Source organism: Populus nigra, chromosome 14 (assembly GCF_951802175.1).
Source record: "Populus nigra chromosome 14, ddPopNigr1.1, whole genome shotgun sequence".
In the NCBI taxonomy this organism is placed as follows: Eukaryota; Viridiplantae; Streptophyta; class Magnoliopsida; order Malpighiales; family Salicaceae; genus Populus; species Populus nigra.
In genome coordinates this window covers 3,170,988-3,194,031 of record NC_084865.1, presented here as the reverse complement: position 1 = coordinate 3,194,031, position 23,044 = coordinate 3,170,988, and the positions used below count along the sequence as shown (strand labels likewise).

The 23,044-nt window shown below is 34.4% G+C and overlaps 5 protein-coding genes across 6 annotated transcripts; 2 read left to right on the top strand and 3 right to left on the bottom strand.

Moving 5' to 3' along the window:
* Positions 1-34: 34 nt before the first annotated feature.
* On the bottom strand, positions 35-3,254 carry LOC133673165 (amino-acid permease BAT1 homolog). Its single transcript, XM_062093852.1, has 7 exons — positions 2,731-3,254; positions 2,358-2,540; positions 1,924-2,043; positions 1,657-1,848; positions 1,247-1,552; positions 866-1,048; positions 35-653 (listed from the first exon to the last, which is right to left on the bottom strand). The coding sequence occupies exons 1-7, from the start codon at positions 2,830-2,832 to the stop codon at positions 162-164; spliced, it is 1,578 nt and encodes a 525-aa protein (XP_061949836.1). The 5' UTR covers positions 2,833-3,254; the 3' UTR covers positions 35-161.
* Positions 3,255-4,806: 1,552 nt separating this feature from the next.
* On the bottom strand, positions 4,807-6,669 carry LOC133672757 (psbP domain-containing protein 2, chloroplastic). The gene is made up of 3 exons (XM_062093274.1): positions 6,259-6,669; positions 6,004-6,159; positions 4,807-5,508 (listed from the first exon to the last, which is right to left on the bottom strand). The coding sequence occupies exons 1-3, from the start codon at positions 6,607-6,609 to the stop codon at positions 5,248-5,250; spliced, it is 768 nt and encodes a 255-aa protein (XP_061949258.1). The 5' UTR covers positions 6,610-6,669; the 3' UTR covers positions 4,807-5,247.
* A 4,316-nt stretch (positions 6,670-10,985) lies between these two features.
* On the top strand, positions 10,986-13,856 carry LOC133672339 (uncharacterized). Of its 2 annotated transcripts, none has more exons than XM_062092723.1 (2): positions 10,986-11,143; positions 13,298-13,856. In XM_062092723.1, exon 2 carries the CDS (start codon positions 13,304-13,306, stop codon positions 13,646-13,648), a length of 345 nt encoding a protein of 114 aa, XP_061948707.1. In that variant the 5' UTR covers positions 10,986-11,143; positions 13,298-13,303; the 3' UTR covers positions 13,649-13,856. The 2 variants fall into 2 exon arrangements, with proteins under 2 accessions (XP_061948707.1, XP_061948708.1); XM_062092724.1 differs by having other exon boundaries at positions 11,003-11,121.
* Positions 13,857-14,011: 155 nt separating this feature from the next.
* On the top strand, positions 14,012-16,698 carry LOC133672338 (uncharacterized). The gene has a single exon (XM_062092722.1). It carries the CDS (start codon positions 15,560-15,562, stop codon positions 16,487-16,489), a length of 930 nt encoding a protein of 309 aa, XP_061948706.1. The 5' UTR covers positions 14,012-15,559; the 3' UTR covers positions 16,490-16,698.
* A 3,307-nt stretch (positions 16,699-20,005) lies between these two features.
* Positions 20,006-22,795, bottom strand: LOC133672461 (RNA polymerase II transcriptional coactivator KIWI-like). Its single transcript, XM_062092884.1, has 4 exons — positions 22,499-22,795; positions 22,311-22,416; positions 20,456-20,478; positions 20,006-20,366 (listed from the first exon to the last, which is right to left on the bottom strand). The coding sequence occupies exons 1-4, from the start codon at positions 22,649-22,651 to the stop codon at positions 20,310-20,312; spliced, it is 339 nt and encodes a 112-aa protein (XP_061948868.1). The 5' UTR covers positions 22,652-22,795; the 3' UTR covers positions 20,006-20,309.
* Between the last annotated feature and the right edge of the window lie 249 nt (positions 22,796-23,044).

The window sequence follows — 23,044 nt, the reverse complement described above, 5'->3', positions numbered from 1 at the left end:
CTCCGGTGCTTGAATCGAACAAAAACACGTGAAATTTAACTAAAAGAAAATGTAAACCCTTTTCCTTCAAAGAAAAAATAACCTAACAAATACATAAAAAGGAGACACTGAAACTATGGGATCCCAATATAAACATGCAAGGTTGAATTTGTGATGGCAGCTTAAACCTTCCCATTTGAAATATCAATATTTCTAACAGGTCCCTTGAACCATTTCCTTGCATCCAGCATCCACCAGAGCATTATCAAACTCAAACCAACACCTATAGCCACCGGCGCATAGTTGAAAGTATTCCAGGAAAGGGGGTAATAAGTTGGCAGAAGAAAGACTGAACAGGTATAACAAATCCACAGAAAGGCAATGATGCAAACCGGCCTCCTTGCTCTGCCTAGGTAAAACGGCCCAGCTTTGAAATTCTTCTCGTCCATTACAATTCTTGCAAAGATTGGAACTGCATAGCCTCCAACCCATCCAATTGTACATATGGAAGTTATGGCAGTGAAGACTACATTGACTTTCAAGATTGGGAGTCCAAGAAGAATGCAGATGGCTGCACATAGCCACACTGCATTTGAGGGAACCTTATGCTTTGGGTGGATTTTTCGCCAGATGGATGAAAAGGGAATTCCTTCATCTCTTGATAAAGCATACACCTGAAGGAAACAATGGCACACCCATTTGGTGTTAGATTTCAGATTCAGTCTTTTCAATTTGTATGTCAATTTTCTAGCAGAAAGAGATGAATATCATTGTCAAAATGCAGTTCTGTAAGATCACGTTCGAAGCTGTCAAATAGGTAGCACTGTGAAGTCTTGAATCTTGAATCTTGATAAAGCTACAAGCCTACAAGAACTCAACTGCTTACCACTCTAGCTGCACTGGTGGTGATTGAGAGCCCACCGAAGAAAAATGAGCCCCATATGATGAACAGTAAAACGATTGCTCCAGCAGAATTATGATATCTTCCTTGGAATGCATCATAGAGTATTTGAGCTGGCACAAATGCACCTGCAGTCTCATTGCTTGGATCGTATAGGTAGCCAAAATCCTGAAGAAGAGTTGCAAGTAGAGTTTAGATTTTAGACTTCAGCTGAATCCCACCAACAAATTCCTTGAGGTGAGTGGATCTAAACTAAATAACTTCTGATGATGACAACAATATTACAACGTCAAAGTGGAAATACTGACTAACAAGGAAAGAAATTACAGGAATCAGAAGGGCAGTTGTACGACTAGCCAAACATACCTGAATACTGAAAGTAAGGGCTAGGATATAAGCCCAGCCAAATACTGTAATGATCCCAATGCTAGAAAGAATTGCAATAGGACCATTTTTATCTGCACCTTTAGTTTCCTCTGTAAGATGGGCTGCTGCATCATATCCATACAAGGAATACTGACTGACAAGGAAAGATAGAACGACTACGTAAGGTTTGCTTGATATTCCTGTCGAGTCAGGCGCGGTTTCAAAATGAGTGAATACATATGAAGCAGATTGTGTAGTAAGCGACACCAGAGGAAGCATTATAACTATAACCAACCCTCCAATAACCTACCATAAGAAATCAAAATCAGTAGTTTTTATTTTGCACTAGAAAGAAAGAAAGGAAAAAAAGAAGAAGACTAGCAGTAATACGAAAAACATAAGATTTTTACCTGCCACCATATTGAAATTACATCAATGAAGGCTATTACTTCCAATGCAAATGTGTTGAGCACTGCCCATATCAATGTGAGGCCTATGTACATGCATAAGAACAACCATTTAGGTGCAAAATATCCTCCATCTTTATTTGTTCCGGTGCACAATAAGATGATACTCTGCAAAGTTTGTGAACCTGCATATGCCTTCCAAACCAAGTAAAAGAATCAACATCTCAATCCCAGTTCTTAAAGGTGAGAGTCCACCGAACAGAAAACTACCTGTGTACCGATGCCGGCGACTAGCCCTATGGTCTCAAGCCAAGCACAACACCATGATGCAAACGGTCCCCATCTGGGACCTGCTAAATGAGCTGCCCAAAAATAGAGAGACCCGGTTGTCTGTTTAATTTGCATCCAAAAGAATGTTAGGTCTCTAAAACTTGAATCTAAAGTAAGCATAGTTTAATCAGGCATGAAACTTTCAGAAATGCCTTCAATTTTATTCTGAGAAATTACTGCCAAAATATCCCAATCAAGGAGATCACTTTCCTCTCATAGTCATTAACATGTATATATTCTTAAAACTAACAAGCTTTTTATAGAAGAAGCATTAAATTCACAGATTTAGAATTTGATTAGGAAAAGACTTGCATAAACAACAACTGAAACATAGAACCATTAAGAATAGACAAGGAAGTTTAGAAGGAACAAACTGGAAAAGAGGAACAGATCTCAGCCATTGCAATGCCAACAAACCAGGTGAAGAAAGATACAACCACCCATCCCCAGACAAGACTTGCAGGACCTGCATATAGAAGGCTTGAACCATACAGGGGAGTAATCCCTGTGAAAAGGGTCATTGTTGAAAATGATATTGCAAGAGTTTTGAACAAAGTCTGCAACAAATAAAAGGAAAAACACAATAAGTACATCTGCAAATGATAAGAGAAAATCTAATAAAACCCCATCAAAAGGGTAAGATTTTTAGCATCCCATCAACAAGAGAGAACAAAAACCTACCAAAACATGCACAAAAGAACAAAATCTAAGATTATTATACAAAGAGGAATCAAGGTTCAAGAATACCATTTCTCTTCTGAGCTCTTGCTTGTATCCCAGTTCATTGAGTCGCTTCTCCCCGGGATCCATTTCTTGGGCTTGTGCTGCCTCTGGTCGTCTAAATCCCATTCCACCAAGTTAGTATCTCCAATTTAGGTAAAGATGAAACTGAGCAAGTTATATGAAACTTTCTCCCTTCATTGAAGGTTTCCAGAAAGGGTTGGCTTTTGCTTGCTTCTACCAAGATAGTATCTTTTTGGCTTTAATTTAAGCATATCAGTCCATGTTTGCTGCTGCCATGTTTGAATTTTATTTATTGGCTCTCCCTCCAAGCAAATATAATATCAGCTGCATATCCCTATTCCCACGCAACCTAGTATCCAGTTTCACATTTCACATTCAACGATTCTTGTATTATATGGGTGTCAAGACAAGTATAGAGCGGTTCTTTTCTCTGATGAAATAAGGTTGGCAACATCTTGACAGATCCGGTCCAGAGTGGACCATCTGCTCAATACATGGGGTGACGAACATTGCAGGCAGGGGATACCATTGAACATCACTAGTTTGCATTTCTTTCGAAAGCTTGACTTTCATGTCGTTCTGTTAACGAACTCAAAGCATTGATTGTTCAAACTCTGTAAATGGTAGGTATGGGGACCCATCAAATAATTCCTGAAAGCTGGGGTCCGAAGCTCTAATCCCACTTGAAGAAACATCTGCTTGGCAATATGAACAAATGGGAAACCAAATCGCTTTGTCATGGGAGATGGACTCGCTTTGGATCATTTTTCTCCCATAGAATCAGTAAGCACAAGCACTTTTAAGGATTTGACTCGGTCCGCAAACTTTTTTTTTTTTTTATGCTGCTGTTGTCCAGGACAAAATCTTGTTAAGGGTATCGATCAAGACAAATGAGCAAGCAAAGCCGCTTATATATTATCATACTCCATGCCGGCTACCCCATCTCATCTGAGCCATAAAAGGTAAACTGAAAAGTGGCTATCATGGAAAGACAAATCATCTTGATATTTGAAACATTGACCAAATTAAAAATAGCAGTGGTTCCTATGTCCCTTTTAAGAGTGCTGTGCCTGTTACGTTTCTCCAACTGCAGATATTCAGAAGTACCCTTGGTGGGAATGGGATGCCAAGAGCAAGCCAAAACTCGGTCGTGGCTCAAAAGTCAAAACTAGTTTGTCATGAAACTAATAATACTATTAATAACATTAATAATTATGAAAATAATAATAATAATAATAATTGTGATTATAATATTAATAATAGTGATGATGGTAATAATTGTAATAATAATAATATTAATAATTATAATGATGATAGTAATAATTATAATGACAATGATAATAATTATAATAATAAGCAAAATAATTTTGGAATAATATGTTTTGGTATATTGTTATTATTCTCATCAATGCAACCCTCTCAGCAGAAATTTATATTCTTTTTTTTTATAATGGCTTTTCATTTAGTCTTTTAATTTTAATTTTTCATGTATGTTTTTTATTTAGTCTTTATTTTTTGGTTTTTATCCCTTAATCATTTTATAAAAATTTTGTTGGTTTTGATCTCACCTCTTCATTTGGTTTATGAGTTTATGATGTATTTTTTTGAGTTATTTTTCTTTTCAATTAAATCTTCAAATTAAAAAAAAATAGTTACCCTATAATTCATTTTTATTTTTATTTTTATTTTCACATTTATTCTTTTAATTATCATATTTTATTTTAGATCTTTTTGTGTAATTATTTTTTTTCAATTATTTTTTTTTTATTTATTAACCCGGTCTAATTTTTTTATCTTTATTTATTTAATTTAGTGCTCCTATTGTTTTTTTTCCAAGATATCATGATATTTCTTGAAAAATTACATTTCTTGAAAAAAGATTACCGTTTCCATCACTTTAATATCATTTTTTTTTCCTGAAAAAATAAGAACCTTAAGTATTCTGCTAGGTAGGCTTTGAGCATGGCGGAGATGGAGTCCTCCCAATTTTCAGAGGTACGGCCAGTATCATGCTCAAGAAAAACAAACAATACAGATAAATCTTCTGTTTTGACGTTGAAACTTCCAGGACCTCGAGCATTGACATAAAGATCTTCAATCTCAATCTCATTCTAAGAAATTGCCCCCAGACTGAAAATGTATTACAGATTACAAAGACCAACAGGCATAAGCCTGGGGAATCTCAAGAATAAATAAAATATTAAACAAATTGAACAGCTATAATATTCTACTCTACTTTCCACTGCTCCAGGACGATTGACAGCATCCATAAGGTTGCAAAGAATGTTCGGAATGGATATTATCAATGATCCTTAAAGAAGAAGATATCCTTTTGTTATAGAGAGAGAGGATTCATTTCTGTGAGGAGTTGCAATGTCGTTTAATCGGCAAGGTTCGGTTACTTCATTTTTTATATAAATCTTGCATGAGACAAATGCAGAAGTTACCTTAAGCTTTGAAGGTTCAAGAAAGAAGTGTGTGCTCTATCCAGCAACTGCCCCAGAAGAGTGGGCTATAGAGTCATGTCATTGTTGCTGCATCAAATGAATGAATCACTTCTTCCAAAATTGTTCTGGTATCAGTATCAAGAGGACTCTCTGGCTTGTCTGAATGGGCAATATTTAAGAGGTAAAGCTTCTTAGAGGACACAAATGCAGCTGAGAAGATCCTCTTCATCCCTCCCCTTGTGCTGTCAACCTTGTACTCGAATTCATATACTTGCAGACCTCCATGGCCTGATCTCTCAGCCACTGAGATAACCTCGGCATCCTTTGTGCTTTCCTGTAGAACAAGAGAAATTATAGTCACCAAAGCTTTGAACTTCCTCGAATTCATTTAGTTGAAAAATTGTAGCAATAGATGAACATGCCTAAGCACAACAATAAAGAGACAACGGGTATTCTAATTGTTTCTCCACACATAACTACAACATTATTGCTTAAAAATCAATCTCTTCCCTGAAAATAGCAGCAGGACAAAAAAAAGAAGACGTGATAAAATAGCAGAAGATAAAAGTTTCAGGTTACTGGACTATCGAATCTCAACAAAGAAGCTTGATTTCTAACCTTTTACATCAAAAAGTAGCGTTCTTCTACTACTCATCCTCATTTATGCAATTTTCAATGACATTCTACCTTTATTTTAGCAGTTTTTACCAAAATCGACCAAATTCAACACAGATTCCAACCAAAAGCATCAAAATTCAGTAAATTTACCAAAACCAGCATTGCATAGAGAAGATTTCCATCAAACATTACATTTAAAAGCAACACTCACTTTTTTCTTTTCAGCTTGTATAAGCTTGTCAGCCACAAATTGAGGACTCCCAAATTCACCAAGACTAGCGAGACGAACTGGGGTCACCACAACACCAATATTGTTACTCCCTTTATTCACTTCTTCAAACAGCACTGTTGCCCCAGCTTTATCCACCTAATTCACACAAAACTAACCCTATTCTTTCAAAACAATAAACTAAAAAAAGTTATTATATTTAATAAGTTAAGTACTTACTGAGAGAGAAGGAAGTACCTTAACATATGAAGAGGGTGTAAGGAGTGTGAAACCCTCCTTGGAATCAGTGTATCTTGCAAGCTCCAATTCTTGAGCCAAGATGGAGTTGTTAGACAAGTTTGGTAATGACCCATTTATGAGGAGAGCAAGAACCGAGAGGTTTAGCTTTCTTCTCTTGCTTGAACCAAGTGATAGTATTGGTGTTTCTTTCTGAGGGTCATTGATGCTTTCTGGGTTTTGTTTTTGGTTTGAAAAGGAAGCTTTTGGCAATGACGTTGAAGAGAAGGTTTTGGGAGAAAAAAGTTTGGGAGTGTGGTTTTGTTGGCAAGGACTGTGGCTTGTGAAAGAGAAGCTGACTTGCAGTGCCATTGGGAATGGAGATGATAAGGGACGTTTCTCATCCACACCATTATACGATGTCTACTTCCATCAATTACTAGTTATACGCCCTTGCTTTGCTTCGGCATCACCGTAAGCGGGTTGAATTAGTTTTTTTCAACATAACAAAAAATTATTATTAAAATTATAAAAAAAAATTATTTGATATATTTATTAAACTTAATTTAATAAACCAATTTTAAAATCATTTTTTATCTAGCTTAAGTTTAAAATTGAATTATATCTTTAATATAACTTAATCAACTTAACAAATATAAAAACAACATGATTAACCAGTAAGTAAAACAAAGCTAAAAATTAAATTAACCAAAAATGAAAAAGAAAAGAAAGCCTTTCAAAGAAAACAGACAATTCAAAGACAATTCATGCCTTTAGGCACCTTTCAAATGGGCATTATTTGTTGGAAGAAAGAAGCGTGTGCTAGAAGATTAAAAACAGTAATGGAAGATCAAAAACTTAAAAACAAGAAAAAGATTTGGAGAAAGATATATTTTTATTAAGTATTTCTCTTTAAGTTTTTTTAACTATTCTCTCTTTTTTTGTACTACTGAATAATGCTAAATTACAAAAAAAAATTTATAAGCATAAAGTCATATACAATCAAGGAATTGAACTAATACACTGAAATCTTAATCTGAACATGAATTATATTATACAGACTAAATTGGTCGATCAATTCAACTTATTCCAGTTGGTCAACTGATTTAGAAACGAATAGATTGATTTCTATGTTTTTCAAAATTAAAATCTGGTTTACTTCCAAGATCCCTTTTCAAACTTGATTTTTTCATATCTCCCAACACATATTTCATCTTGATAAAAATATCATATTTGAGCGGCTTTGTGAATATATCCGCAACTTGATCTTGTGTATTTACATGCTTGACTTCAACTTTCTTATTTGTAATGCAATCTTATAATAGCCATCAATATGACTATACTAAGTCTGATGCCACTTGTTGGAATAAAAATGAGCGTGGTAGAAGATCAAAGACAGTGATGCAAAGTCAAACTTAGGAACATATTGATAAGAAGATATATTTTTTAAAGTGTTTCACTTTAAGCTCTCTTAACTATTCTTTCTTGCTTTGTACTGCTGAATAAATCTTAAGTACAAGTCTTTTATAGGCATAAAGTTCTAGACAATCAAGAAATTAAACTAATACAAAAAAATAATAATTTGAACATGAATTGTATTCTGTTGACTGAATTGATTAGCTGTTTCTGAACTAATCGATTAATTTCTGTTTTTTTATAATCAAAATTTAATTTACTTTCAAGATCCTTTTCCTCAAATAAAATAGATAGTAATTGCTCTCTCATCATTCCTGATATCTTTTTTGATATTTGTGAAATATTTTTAAAACCTTTTAAAGATTTTAGTAATTGGATCCCTTGTAACAATTTCTAGTAGACAACCTCAAATCAAGGATTCAAGCCCTACATTTCTAGATGCTTATATTTTCAATCTACATTGTAACAACTATTTTTGACATTTTTACTTGATTCTTAGGCTCCACACCTTAGAAAGAAAGGTTTGCCTATGTTAAGACCTCATTTATATTAAAGGCCTTCAGTTGGTCCTGAAATGAACTCCGAGGAAAGAAAAAGTTGCAATCAAGACAAATCACAGAGTACAAAGTCCCATGGATTTCAAGTGGGTTGCTCCTGGCATGATGGTGAATTGAAAATGTGAATGAGATTGTTGTTTAAAGTGTTTTTTTATTTAAAAATATATTAAAATAAATTTTTTAATTTTTAAAAATTACTTTTAAAATCAGTATTTTAAAATGATCTAAAAATATAAAAAAATATTAATTTAAAGTAAAAAAATAAAAAAAATTAAATTTTTTTAAAAATACTTTTAAAATTTAAAAATAAACGGACCGCTAAAATAGTATTTTTGATAAGAATTGTTACTGTTGCACTTGTATATAGCTGCATGAAACCGTCGAAGTTCTTAGAAAAAAAATGGTATGAATAGTTAGTTCTCAGAAAAATATTAAAGACTTCTTTTAAAAAAAAAATTATACATTTTTTCATCAAATTCTTTTTTGATTGTTTTAGATTAATAATTACATGTTTTGATCTAGAATTTTATTTTTGTTCATGTTTAAGTTTCAAGTTTGTAATAGAAGATAAAAAAAAATAAGAGAAAAGAGAAAAATATTGATTTTCTACATTCCAATAACAAAAAAATCTTATTTATGGTGTTGTTGAGTTCTATTTGGTCAATTTGTTTTTTTATTAAATTTTTTTAATTTAATTTTGTGTTTTTTTTTGTTTTAGAATTGTTTTCAGTCATAATTTTTTTAAAAAATTCTAAGGATGTTGTTTATATGTTAAAATATGTTTTAAAAACAATTTTTTAGGGATAAAATCCCATCGGTCAGAATCTAGAAATGTTGTTTGTGTTTTTTTTTTCTAAAAAATAAAAGAGTTCTTCACCCTTGGACCATAAAAGAAAGCTTAGGCACATAAGGCTGGTCTGGCAAGCTCGTTCGTTTGGCTTCTTTTTACGTAAGCCAGGTGTACTAGCCCTCCCAAAGCCAATTGTTCAGCATCCTTTCAACCTTTTTTTTAAAAAAAATATTTAATTAAAATTTAAATTAATTACAATAAATTAGTTATAAATGTGTTTCGGATGCCCGTCACAATGAGTCTTCATTAAATTAATTTAGAAAAGTTTTGGAGTATTATTTGATAAAGTATATTTGAATTTATACATATTTTCAAATAATATTGTATCATTTTTTTTAATATTAGCAAAAGTTGTTCCTTTATTATATATATATATCAATTTTTTTTTGCTTAACTCTTATTTAGTTATTTTTTTGTGCATTTTTATTTTTAACTATCATATAATTTTTCTAAAAAATAATTTTAAAAAATAAAGTTATCAAACTCAACCAGATCTAATATTTATTTAATAAATTTAATAAACTGACTCGTATTAATGTAAATTATCACAGCCTTGAAATAAAATAAATCAAAGTTCAAGCAATAATGTGATTAATTCTTCTTTTGTTTTTTTAAACATTTCTACTCCCAAGAACTTCATTGACACTTTAAATTTGTATCCAAAGCAAAGCGTGGACAACAAAACTAAATTGTAACTAATTTATGTTCTTCTTGTTTATCACTTGTTTTGTTGTTCATGTACTTTGTCCTTCAAATTTTTATCACTGAGTTTTGCTGATTAAAGTAATTTGTTTTTCTTTCTTTTTCGGCTAAATTGTTGATAGAAGATTTTCTTTGACAAATTGTTTTGAAAATCAAAGAAATTTCTTACTGGAAAGTTATTTTATATACGTAATTCAATTTATTTATTTTTGAATAATAATAAATAGAAATCCAATAGATGTTTCTTGATGCTAAATAATAGATAAAAAACCCAAATTAACTCGATTGATTGATCCAAAACTTAATTTAAACTAAGTTTCATAAAAAATATAAAGAATTAATCTAGTAAAAATGTCATATAGACCCATAATCGGTCAAAACTCATTGATTTTTTTAGTTTATTTAAGTAAACTTGTAGATTGATCCGACGAGTTAATATGGGTTAAATTTAACAATATTAAATAAAATCATATAAAAATTATAAAATATAATGAATTTATTAATCATCTTCGTAAGTTTTAATGTTACAGAGAGATGCATAATTGCTATTAAAAAATATTAAAAGGAAATTTAATTTTGATTCATATATTATTTACAATGTCGCTTACCAATGAGAAAAGGAGGGAGAAAGAGATTGAAGTGGTATTTTTCTACAAAATTCCTTCATCCTTGACACTTGGATATTCACCATCCGCCCGCCATAGGGCATGGGCCATGGGGTGATTTGTGGCCGAAATGGTGGTGAACGGCAGCCCTGCATGGAGGGGAAGTTTTCTAAAGAAAATTCATATAGTATCTATACTTTTGAATGATTCAATTTAACCCTTTTCTAAGGATTTATATAACGAAAATCAATGATTGAGATCAATCGACTTATACCTTATCAATTTTGGTGTATTAAATCTAAACCCAATAAAATCTGAGTTGGGCTTGTGGTCATATAAAGCCCAACTAAATCCTACTTAAATCTATTGAAGATCAATCCAGGCCTGAATCATAGATTTTAATTGGGTTATTAAGTTATTTCGGATGTATTCTTAATTTTTTTTATAAAATAAAAAAAATATTATTTTTATTTTTTAAAAAATAAATAATTAAGAGGTTGACATTGGTTTTTAATAAAATCAATCTGAAGTTTTAACCAAATTATATCGGTTTTTGCATTTTTTTTTTAATCCCAGACAGACTATCAGCCGGGCCGGATTGGGTTTTAAAACTATTCTCCCAGACCCAGTCGCTTAGTTGGGGCATTTCTCTTCCCTTCGACAGCAGCCGCAATCAACTAGCCTCCATAGTCTCTGCAAAACAGCACAAGCTCTCGTCTCCTTTGGCACACCTTCCTTTTTTTCTTCTCTGCTCGTAAGGTTTTCATTCTATAACTGTAAGTTTAACTTTACTTTTCTTCTTTACTGGCTTCCGTTATTAAGATATCAGCAAAGGCACCATCTTTAAGTGAAATGGGTTCTTGTTTTCATGGCTTAGAATCGCTTTATTGCTTCGAAATGAAATGGGTTTCAAGAGTTTTCTTCAATTTGTTGGAAAATTTTAGTTTTTGATTCTTTGGGATTTTGTTCCTGAGCATAGATGGTCTAATATGTGTCTTCTTTTTTTTAATGATTTGGGCGTGTAAAGGTTTCTGCTTTATTTGTGTACTTTTATGTTGGTTTCCTTCCTTGTAGTAGAACTATAAACACTCTATGCAACTGCAATATGAGATTACAAAACTTCCATTTTATTTGATGTGAAATGTGATGAAGTTATTTTCTCTCCATTGCATTGGTTGTTTGATCAGCAATGAATTCGATGATGTTTTAGGTTTTGTGGTCGTTGCTAATGCTGGAATTTTTTGGTCATTAAGTTTGTGTTTATTGTTGTAAAGACACCCGTTATTGTTGTAAGGATGATTTGCACTTGCAAGTCTTACTTTTTAGTTCAACCTGCAAAAAATGTGACAGTTTCGATTGATTCTTAACCATGAGATGTATAACATTCCATCGACATGTTCTAATGAGTCCTTCCCCACTTTTCTTGGGGGCGAGGAAGAGGCCCAAAACCATCCATTGTCATAAATTGCTTGAAATCCTCTTGATGATACAGTCCGAGTTTACTTTAGTGGAGAATACACGTTTCATTTTGGCAGTGGAAAAAAGTTTGTTGCTAGATCATAATCGTTATTTGTTGAATGTACAAATAGCTTATGGTCTTTTCTTTTAGAAGAGCAATTATCCTGCAATTTCTGACCTGAAAAATTCAAGTGGGTATTCTAACTCATCTTTGACTGTGTACAGTAAAGCTTAGCTCATGATACTTTTCTTAATTACACAAGTCTGACTCAAGTCACATCTTTAAGGTTGTCCTTATGCTTCACAAGATGGTGGTAGTTTGTTAACCAGTCTGGCACTCTCTGTTTTTCAATGGGTTGTTTCAATGTGCAAACTTTTGTCTTTTTTGGCTTACTTGTTCAGTAGAAGGTATTTAAGAGAAGAAAAAGATGGAGATTAAGCATGATCTACAAGAACATTGTGTGAATCACTTAGGAATAGTTAATTGACTTATTTGATCTTTGGAGAAGCTTCTCCCTACTGGATTTTAGCTTGTGCAGCTTTTCCTGTTTCTCTGCGAGTCTCTTTGCATATGCTTATTTAGAGCTTTGTGGATTTGTTTAGCTTTGACCTGTTTATCACATAGTAGTTGCAAGCTGCTGCTTTCAATAGTATGTGTTTCCTATAAATACAGTTTATGAACTGAATTTGTGTGTGCTCGCGTCTTTCTAATAAAGAAAGACAATTGGCCTGACTGATTTATTGTACTGGTTGTAGCTTCAAAAGTCTCTAACTTTCTAAAGTGAAATGTTTTACCAATCCATCTATTTTCTGTTCTCCTTCATTCAACATGTTTATGCTGTATTGCTGTGTTGTGTATTGATTCATGCAACAGACAAAGTTAGTCCTTACTTGACGGTTTAATAGAAATGAAAGATGACAAGTAATTTATTAGCATGATGGTATTGTTTAACAAGTGCAAAAGGGAAATTGAAGTGCTATACTGATTGAGGATTGGAGCAATGCATGTGAATATGTTATAGGAAGAACATGGAGAAATTAGGTTTAATGCCATACAGTTTCTCACTCTATGGGTTTATGGAAGTTGGAACCTGCATGTCTATATTACACTTAAAAGTAGTTGTATGAACTTCAAATGAATTTTTAGGCCATCCAGCTCAATCATTGTAGCTGGATACCTCCACGTATGATGTGGATGTTGCCCTTTTAGCTTAGAACATATGGTATCCATCATTTGAACAGTTGGTTTTCTCTGACTCAGGCAACATATTTGTTTGCCTAATAAGCCTTCTTATCCTTTTACACAATTTTGATTCTTGCATTTCATTCTACCACACTGGCTGGGATTTTATTTAAATACTGGGTACAAGGGTTGTGTCCTTTTCTTCTCATAAAACCATTTGGTTTATTTATGAATGATTTATGACCTTTTTGTTCCTGTACCTATGATTTTATCGGCTTTTAATTTACAGATACAGATGGTTATTCCACCCCCAGTTAGGCCACCCAGAGTTACTCAGTTCCTGAAGCCGTATGTTCTGAAGATGCATTTCACAAACAAGTATGTGAATGCCCAAGTGACCCACTCACCAACTGCCACTGTAGCATCTGCTGCAAGCTCACAGGAGAAGGCCCTGAGATTAACCATGGAAAATACCCGAGATGTGGCAGCTGCTGCCAAGATTGGGAAGATACTAGGAGAGCGCCTGCTACTCAAGGATATACCTGCTGTTACTGTTTTCCTGAACAGAAATCAGAAATACCATGGAAAGGTGAAAGCTGTGATTGATTCCTTAAGAGAAGTTGGTATCAAAATTATTTGAATTGTGGGCAGGAGAGTGTTACTGGGTTTGCATATTTGAAGTGTAGTTCCAAGGATTACTGGATTTGTCGGGATGGACTACTTGGGGAAAACAATGGAAAATGCACGGTGCTTTCTTTAACTGTTAATGAACCAAGTCCCTTTGTTCATGCTTTCATAAAAAGTAATTCACAGACAGAATAAAAGCTTGAAGATAATTTTATTGATTAGACCTAAAAGATGTCCGTCCATCTGGTAGCAATGCCATGGTGATGAAAGGAAGTGCTATTGCAATGTGCACGGATCTGGCAAAAATGAGAGGCATGGTCACCCCCTGAGATAGAAAGCCGAGATGGTTCTTGCAAGAAGTGGAATGCTAACTCTAAATGCACCAGGATTAAGATAAACAGTGACACCAACTTTATATTGCGAGCATAACCTTTGTTGCCTTTTCTTCTTTTGCATACACTTGCGCTATGCGAATGCACTATTCTTCTTTAGTGATATTGCCTGTGAACAGATATGATGCTCTGAAATACAAAGTCGGAGTTTATCCTAGTCGCTGGTGCAGTTGGAGTTTGTTTTCCATTTATATTATGGTAGAAGCAAATTTTTTTTTTTTTTATCAAAAGAAGCAAAGAGAGAAAAAATACAGTGGGGAGGGACGTCGATTCTGTTATACACAGTGGTGTCTAAACGTGCAAATTCTATGAAATTATTGTTGGTGGATCACACAAATCTTATGAGAAATGCTTGATTTGTTGTTCATGCTTGTATTAAATCCCAATTTCGATCTTATTTCTGACCTTTTCTTCCATTAATGCTATCCATACAAAAGCTTGAATTTCATCTCAACGCAAATCCCTTTTCCCAGTCCCAAAGGGAATGGATGCTAGCCATGAGTGCTTTTTGGATGATCACTATGGTCAACACCAATAAGATGCCCTATTTCTTGCATTACAACTGATTCCAATTCTGCCGCATTAGGTTCAGAATTGGCACTCTAATGGAACCTTGCTTGTCTACTTGATGGAATGCCATGGGCTAAAGTCTCTTTGCAGCCTAACAGTTTTCCTTATGTTTGGTTTATGTAGCCCGATTTTATGTTCTGTAGATTTATTAGGCGTGACTTTCAGCTTGTTCATTGTATATTATTCCAAATCTTGTTGGTTATAATCCCTACAAAACAGTAGAGGTCTGGTGTCATAAATCTCCCACATATTCATCATTGGCTTATAAAAGCCTTCAGCTTTTGTAGCCAACAAAAGCAGGACCTCCCCTTTCCTTGATGGTCTTCTCTTTATCTTCTCATATTCCAAAAATAACAGAACTTTCAAGGGTAATTATGTGATTAGTGAAGAGATGCCAAAACATGAAAATCTGTGTACATCAACATGTGTATATATAGAAAACATTAAGGACTAATGGATAGTGACAATTTCTTCAAGTAGTCCTCCTATTTTGGGGCTACCTTTTGATTACAGCCTCTAGCTGGAGACATGTTCTGAAAGCTTTCCAAGTCACCATCTTTCCTTATCCTTCTTCAACCCAACAAACAGAAAATTCTCTGCATACCATTTCCTGCAGGACCATCCCATTTTGGCTGCATTTTCAGGTTCTTTTGCAGCATCAGAAGCCGGTGACTGTGCTAGAGGTAACGTGTAACATTTTTTACCACCAGTTTCTTCGACAAAATATCCAATCTTGCCAATGTCGGAACCATTGATCAATTCTTATGAAAGCTCTCTAATAAGGTAACATGCATGTAACAGTTTGTTCATGATATGGACACCAATTTTGTGTGTTTATCCCAAGGAGCCAGAAATATGTTTGTAGGGCAGGATAGAATGGGATCGCAATTTGTCTTGCATTATTGTTCGTTCTTATGCCTTTGAAATTGTAGTTTCACTCTAATTTGAGTTTCTACGGAACAATGTCTTTCCACTATCCATTGAGAAACTTCTCAGTGGGAGCTTCCTTATCATCTGTACCAGAAAAAATACCATATGATCCACTGACAAGTACAACGCCTCAGAATACCGTCACGTGCGCCTACCAGGCTTATGTTGCAGGTTATTGGCGCAATCTCACGGTTTTTTGGTGCAAGAACCATATGAATCACACCCTCAACCTCATTATCAATAACCTTGAAGGTGAAGTTTGTTACAATTGCAAGATTGACCTTAAGCCTTGGCTTTTCTGGAGCAAAAAAGGGAGCAAGTCCTTCGAGCTTGAAGGGTGCCAAGTAGATTTACATTGGGATTTCCGATCAGCTAAATTTGCTGGGAGTCCTGAGCCGGCTAGCGATTATTATGTTGCTGTAGTTTCAGATGAAGAGATTGTATTATCGTTGGGAGATTACAGGAAAAAGGCTTATAAGAGAGCGAATGTAAGACCACCACTTGTTGAGGCTATCTTATATTTGAAAAAGGAACACGTATTTCACAAGAAAACCTTCTCAACCAGAGCTAAATTCGACGAAAAGAAACATGAGCATGATATTATTGTAGAGAGTTCTACAGGAGGGCCAAGAGATCCTGAAATGTGGATTAGCATGGATGGAATCATCATGATTCATGTTCGGAATTTACAGTGGAAATTCAGAGGGAACCAAACTGTGATGTTGAGCAGGCAACCGGTTCAAGTGTTCTGGGATGTCCATGATTGGCTGTTTACTGCCCCTGGCACTGGCCATGGCTTGTTCATATTCAAACCAGGGGTTTCAGAATCAGAAGATGACAGGGATAGCAGCAGTTATGGTGCCCAGAGTGATACCAGTGATGGGAGTATGTATTTTTCAACCAGGAGTGTCTCAGCAACACCAGAATTCTGCCTTTTCCTTTATGCCTGGAAGATCGAGTAAGGTTTGTTGTAATATATGGAAATGGCTACATGACACAGGAATTCTTATGGCTAGAACTTTCTCTGCCAGTAGAAGCTTAACCTGTAAAGTTAGTTATCAGTTATCTCCCTGATCTGAGCCCTTTTATGGATCTATATCAGATACATTATATTTTCCAGGTCCATTGTGGAAGCATAGTTGAGAATTTCAACATGTAGTTTTATCCAGTACAGTTCTTTACATAGATCCTGAATTCATTTATTTTGATATAATTATCCTTCACTTAAAAGAAATATCATGTATAATAGACTTAATTCCATGTTAAATTATAGCTTCAAAGCATTCACTCAAACAAAGATTTTCAGAGAACCAATATGTTTCATGGTCAGTGCAGCATTTTTACACAGAATTCCATTAGTCCAGCAAAGCTTTCACTACCAGAGAAAATTATTGCCAACGAGCTTATAGGTCAACCGGCATCCATATACCCTTCCTTCCTAGAGGTCTTGGGTTTGATCTTCTCTCTCGTCACTGAAAAATATAAAATTTCATTCAATAAGCTACATCACTCAGGATATGGCTACCTTTTCAGGTCTATTTTGAAACACTGCAGCGAATACGACAACCTGCATGCTTGTTTCGAGACCACGCCAAACCATCCTCAACTCAAATCCAACTGCGTTTTGTTGCAGGGTTTGGTTCTTAACACAAATATCTGAATATCCAACTGCAAAGTGGCTGTCTTTCTTGTATTAAAATATATCAGGAATCCGAGGGTAAATGGCTTGGAAAGACAGATTCTGAAGTTTTGTTAAATCTCACATTGCATTATTAATGTTGTCCCAAGATCCTGACGAAAGAAGAAGGGAATCGTAAGCTGCAGAAATGGCAAGTTGCATGAGTACTTGCTTCAGACGGAAATTAAGGCCAATAACGATAGAAATCGCAACGAAATCTGGGCAAGTTCTTAAGGTCTATCCCTCAACAAGTCTATCATCCTGACACCGGCTTAGGCTAGCTAAAATGTGAATTACTCTTGAACTATTGTTACGAATTTAAAGCAACTCCTTTTCCACACTCATATCCAGTCCTAATCTTAATTTCTTTTGACAAAGAAAATAGCCTTATGGTCAAGAAAAAAAAAATTTCTTCCTTTTTGAGAGCATTTTGGAAATGCCAAGGAAACACAATATTTGACATTAGAAGTTTGTCCATCTTATCCCGCAAAACAAAATCCATTATCCAACTATAGTTGGTTGATTGAAAGATGAATATACACCCTATAGTTAGGATCAATAAATCTGTAACCCTATAATTAGGATTATTAAATCTTTACAGCTAATTTGACTGAAAATGGTGGCCGAAAGTAGTGTTTCTTGTTTGACAAGGCTGGCTGTGGAAAGAAACAGGTAACTACGCGAGGGAGATGACTAAGGCAAATGAGAGAGTGTAATGTCCATGTTTTGGCCATCGGACCCAAACTTAAACCCACGTCTAACCCAAATTCAAGAACTCAACCTAATCTAATCTAATCTATGTATTTAAAGAAAATTTTTTTTGCCAGAGAATTTATTTTCCCTTCTTCTCTTTTCCCTTCCCTGCCGTAATTTTTCTCTCAAACATACATAGAGTTTAACTCTATCTAAACTTAAGCTTTTGGGTTTTAAGAATGGTTTGAAGAAACAAGTATCATGACTTCCTCTGTTGTTTTCGAATGGTGATTAAACATCATATCTTCAATAGATTTTGAAAGGGTGAATAATCGGTAGATGGATTTGATAGCATGTGGGTTAGGGACAACCTGAATCGATTCATAAGAAGCATGCTATAGGGTGATTTTGATATTTTGTGGATTAAAAAAGTGTTTTGGGATTTTATGATATTTAATATGTTGATTTGATAATGAGATGATTTATTATGTTTAATTGATGTTTTAGGATGTTAGTTTGGTTTAGAATAAACTAATATGAGGACTAGAGTTATGTTTTTTTGAGGAACAAGTTGAATTTAAGGATTTGTAATTTTAAAAGATTGGCAAATCAAGATTTTTGAAAACCCGATCAACTAATTGATTTGTTAATCTGAACTAGTTGACTAATTAATCTAATGGTTTTGGCTGACCGAGCAGTGGGGATTAATCAATTATTTTAGGTTTGCTTAGTTTGAAAAATATTCGAGATTGATTGGGTGGATCTATTTTGATTTTATAATTACGTTTTGGTTTTTAATATTAGAGTGATAATCTTTTATGTTATTTGCTTCAAGTTATTTTTGAGTGTTTTTCTATATTTGTTATAAGTCTTAATGATCATCGGTGGTTTCTAGTTTTGCCTCTGTTTTCCATGTGAGTATGTGAATGAGATAATTTTTAATTACGTGTAATATAAATAATTTATGTATATTAATTATATGATGAATATAAATAACGTTGTTGAATATCTATATTTATTGATTTATTTTCTGAATACTTATTTGTTTCTTGAATTTATATTCACATTCTATTAATAAATACATATTATGTCTAGATATCGAAATACTTATCAAAAACTCCATACTAGAATGTGTGTATATATATATATATATACACAAACCACACACACCTAGTTAATGAAAAAAACACCAGCTTATAACAATTGATTCTCTCATAATTATTGAGGCGCAAAAAGAACCTTAGGATCCAAAATTCAGATCGTGACAGAGAGCATCATGCTCTTTTCGTCTGATCTGAAAACAGATGGAATGAAAGAAAAATGGCTTCCCCAGCCCACCAAGGTCATAATTTTTCTTCAGTGTCTGGACGAAGAAAGCGAATGCAGTTACATCAGTTGGACAAAAGTTATTAGATGATAATATTGTTTAATTTATATTGCACGCAAAAATATTAACAAGGCGAAGAACATAAATTTGTAAAGGAGTTTAAAATGAACATTTCCAAGCATAAGATTAAATATGTAGAATTACATTTAAATCGTCAAATATCTTAGCATATCTACTATCATAAACTAGGTCCGCACTCCATTAAACCAAGAGGATAGTGAATTTAGGGCTATTTCATCTCCCCTTTTGGAGGGGAAGGAAAGGTAGCCCGTTAGACAGGGCAGAGACTTTCATCCTTTGCTGTTTTTGGAAGCATTTTTTTCATCTATTTTCGTTGTGTTTTTTTCTCTTTTTCTTTGGCAGACCCTAGAAAACTATTCAAGAGAGAACTTTGCAAGACTTTCATCTTTTCTACTTTCAACTTCGCTTGCACAGTACGAGCCACTCAACTTTTCTGTAATCCATCAGTAGTGGGAAATCATTTTTCACCATGTTCAGAATCAACTGACAAATAGATCATAGGAACCTACAAGATGATTTTATCTATTCAATCAAATTTCATGTTATTATTCTCGTAGACTTGAGTTGATGATATTAATTCTCACAGTTACTCTTCTTTCAAAAGAAACAGAATACCAAAACCAAGAAAGCAATATGCATCAGTTTAAATGGAGTAACTTCATCAACTCACAATGCCATAAACTAAAACAAGAGGAAGGGTGGAATAGAAAGTTTAAGCCATTAAACCATCCTGCTAGTCAAATCCTCTGAACAAAAGGTTTGTTTGCACTACCATTACCATGCCAGTAATTGTGCTGCATTGCTAGGGGTTCCCAAGATACCATTTATACACAAGACAAGATATTCAACCATCCCCAACCAAATCCAAAAGAAGAAAGCATGCCCACCTACGGCATTCCAGTTTTCTAGAAACCAAAACCAAGACCAAAACCAAACATCCTAGTATCCTTGAGACTACCATTCATTAGCAAAATCAACAGAACTACTCATGTCCTATGATGCCCTAAGAATGACCAAGAGCCTTGTCAATTTCTTCCACATGATCACGGAGCATGTTCCACTGCAAATGAACAAAATTAAGTCATAATGACTAACATCGCTTCTGAATCCATAATCATCACAAAAAAGCATAAAGTTTGAGACATGTACCTGATCCAATGATAAGGTAATACCTGGAATAAAAATACAAGCATGCAACGTTAGAAGGCACAAAAATAGAAAAGAGAACAACGAAAATAAATAAATACCCTTTTCCCACTCCCTGACCCAAGTGCTTTGATGTCCAAGCCAAACTCAATTCTACTGTTTTGACTTTGCAGAAAAAGAAAAGCACTTTATGCATGCTAAGCAGATGATGTCTTAATTCCAAACTGGTAAGATCTCCAAGGGAGATATGAAAACAAGGGGCAACAATTACCTACGCATGCATATACCAGCATGAAAAATATTCCTCTGCTCATGATAAATGAGCCAAGCACCATCACCACTAACCTAGCACTTCATCAAACACGCTTTCCCCTTATCAGAACAACAATTTTAAATTACAATTAAAAAGTTCAAATTTTTAAGGCTCCTGAAGGAAAAAACCTAGCCAGAAAATCAACATAAGAGATCACAAACAGCATCAATAAAAACAAAAAAGTTCAATTCAGTTTCATAAACTCAAAACAGTTTCAAGTCTCTAATTACACAGAAAAATGAAAATAGAAACAGACACGTAAGACTTTCACAGTATAATCGCCCTGCAGATATGACAAGAAGTAGGCTTTTTTTTATTATTCTGGTTCTTATGAAATATGTCAGCAGAGTTCAGCACTGAAATGAAAATGTTATTGAAAACTTGAATGCTGGTGACTTTGTAGCTTCATTCACCCTAATAGTTGAATCCTTTCCCTATTCCATACTAAAATTAACCAATTTATCAAAAAACAATGATTGTGTTGACCTATCCCAATTTTAATGGAAAGAAAGACTCAATTCACCTAGGCATGTGTCTGCATTCACCCACCCTGTTTTGTTTCTCCGACAATCATGAAGTAGCTCATCTTCCAAGAGAAGGGGAAAAAAGCTTTCCACACATGCCCATATACAATTATCAAACATTGTGCTTTCCCCTCAATACTTGGAGAGGAAAAGGTCAATGCAATTTGCTGACTGGCTTTATATTTAAAAAAAAACACTTAAGATCATTGCCACTTCCATCAAACCAGTGGCATGGATCATATGGGCCTGTCTAGGCAGGATGCAAATCATGGCCCAAGATTATCTATGTTCTATACTGTAATAAAGAAGACAGCATTTCAAGAAATACCCTCATCATTGGGATGTAAACAAGAACTCACAACAAGCACTTTATCCTTAGCCTCAACCATGTCAGAGGTTTAGGAACTGAGACTCAAGACAAGTATTGTAACACCAGCATCATGCTAGAAAGGTGCACTATCCATTTTCCCCTACTTCAAGATCACAAGAGGGAAAGAAAAAAAACTCCTCCCAGCCTTTTCAAATTACTTGCCATCTTTATGCTTGCCTAAATATACAGGAATGGCTACTCTATTTCTTCCGATCATTTCCATCTCAACAACGATTGCACATTCACATCCATTTCTACAGAAATTGTTAGATTCAGTTCGAAAACTGATTCATACATTTGCAAGGACAAAAAAAGAATAGTTACGCACTACAACAACATACCTTCTCTCAATCTCAACGATCTTCTCTTTCATGAACTAAACGACAATGCTATGAAAGCTAAATCAAATTAACCTAGTTTCTTTTCCCTCCACTTCACTGACACTATCTTTCACTTCAAAACCTAGATATACCACACAATCAAAACGCTTACTCCTTTTCTTTTCCAAGTAAAACCAAACAGAACTCCGGAAAAACAAAACCCCAAAATGAGTAAATAACATCTGATCTTAAAACCCTAAAATAAAAAACCCATATCATAAAAACACTAGCAACAAACAAACAAAACATACAAACACATCTAAAAAGATACCTTTTTTGCCAGGGAGAAGGTTGCCATCTTTGGGATAAAACTCACGAATATCGACATTAATCTTTCCTCTCCAGTTCCTGACTGTCACTCTCCTATTCCTCCCTATCTACACAAAACAAAAGGAACCCACAATCATTTTCAAAACCCTCAACACATAGAACAAATACATCAAACGGGTAGGAACCTACCTCACAAACAACAATTTCATCAGAGTTATCAGAGGATGAGTTGTCAGCCTTGGTGGGTTTCTTGGCCGGTGGTTGCTGAGCATAGTTGTCATCAGCCCCACTCCCTTCCTCCTCCCTTGCTGCTGCTGCTCTCTTTCCTCCTCTTCCGGACATTTCTTCTCTGTGTGTGTGCGTGTCTCTTACAGAGCAGGGAAAAAAAAAATACAGGACCACCACTCTACGACGACAGTTTTGATGTCTCTTGGCTTTCTTTTGGTTCGGTTGGTCTTTCACGGTGCTGTCTGGATTCCAAATTCCAAACCCCATGTTTTATAAAAATTAAATTTTAAAAAAATTATTTTTTTAATGCTTTTTATATACTATATTAAAAATTATTTTTTTAATATATAGTTTTAACAAATATTTTAAAAACAATTATTATCGGTATTTAGGTGAGGGTGGCTGGAGAGGATTAGTGAATATTTGTTGAGCTTTTAATTTTGTGTTGAAAAAAAATATTTTAGCCCGATTTTAGCTTTTGAGCTTCTTGATTTTACATTTAAATCA

What these genes read in the sequence shown, in the direction of transcription:
- LOC133672757 (XM_062093274.1), bottom strand. Translation starts at nt 6,609, where the DNA reads ATGGCACTGCAAGTCAGCTTCTCTTTCACAAGCCACAGTCCTTGCCAA. An exon ending in CACCCTCTTCATATGTTAAG is followed by an intron (nt 6,160 to 6,258) that starts GTACTTCCTTCT and finishes TGTGTGAATTAG; the next exon opens with GTGGATAAAGCTGGGGCAAC. An exon ending in TACAAGCTGAAAAGAAAAAA is followed by an intron (nt 5,509 to 6,003) that starts GTGAGTGTTGCT and finishes CTTGTTCTACAG; the next exon opens with GAAAGCACAAAGGATGCCGA.
- LOC133673165 (XM_062093852.1), bottom strand. Translation starts at nt 2,832, where the DNA reads ATGGGATTTAGACGACCAGAGGCAGCACAAGCCCAAGAAATGGATCCC. An exon ending in TAATTTCAATATGGTGGCAG is followed by an intron (nt 1,553 to 1,656) that starts GTAAAAATCTTA and finishes TTCTTATGGTAG; the next exon opens with GTTATTGGAGGGTTGGTTAT. An exon ending in CCCTTACTTTCAGTATTCAG is followed by an intron (nt 1,049 to 1,246) that starts GTATGTTTGGCT and finishes ACTCTTCTTCAG; the next exon opens with GATTTTGGCTACCTATACGA.
- LOC133672461 (XM_062092884.1), bottom strand. Translation starts at nt 22,651, where the DNA reads ATGTCCGGAAGAGGAGGAAAGAGAGCAGCAGCAGCAAGGGAGGAGGAA. An exon ending in ATGAAATTGTTGTTTGTGAG is followed by an intron (nt 22,417 to 22,498) that starts GTAGGTTCCTAC and finishes TGTTTTGTGTAG; the next exon opens with ATAGGGAGGAATAGGAGAGT. An exon ending in CCTTCTCCCTGGCAAAAAAG is followed by an intron (nt 20,479 to 22,310) that starts GTATCTTTTTAG and finishes TTTTTATTCCAG; the next exon opens with GTATTACCTTATCATTGGAT.
- LOC133672339 (XM_062092723.1), top strand. Translation starts at nt 13,304, where the DNA reads ATGGTTATTCCACCCCCAGTTAGGCCACCCAGAGTTACTCAGTTCCTG.
- LOC133672338 (XM_062092722.1), top strand. Translation starts at nt 15,560, where the DNA reads ATGTCTTTCCACTATCCATTGAGAAACTTCTCAGTGGGAGCTTCCTTA.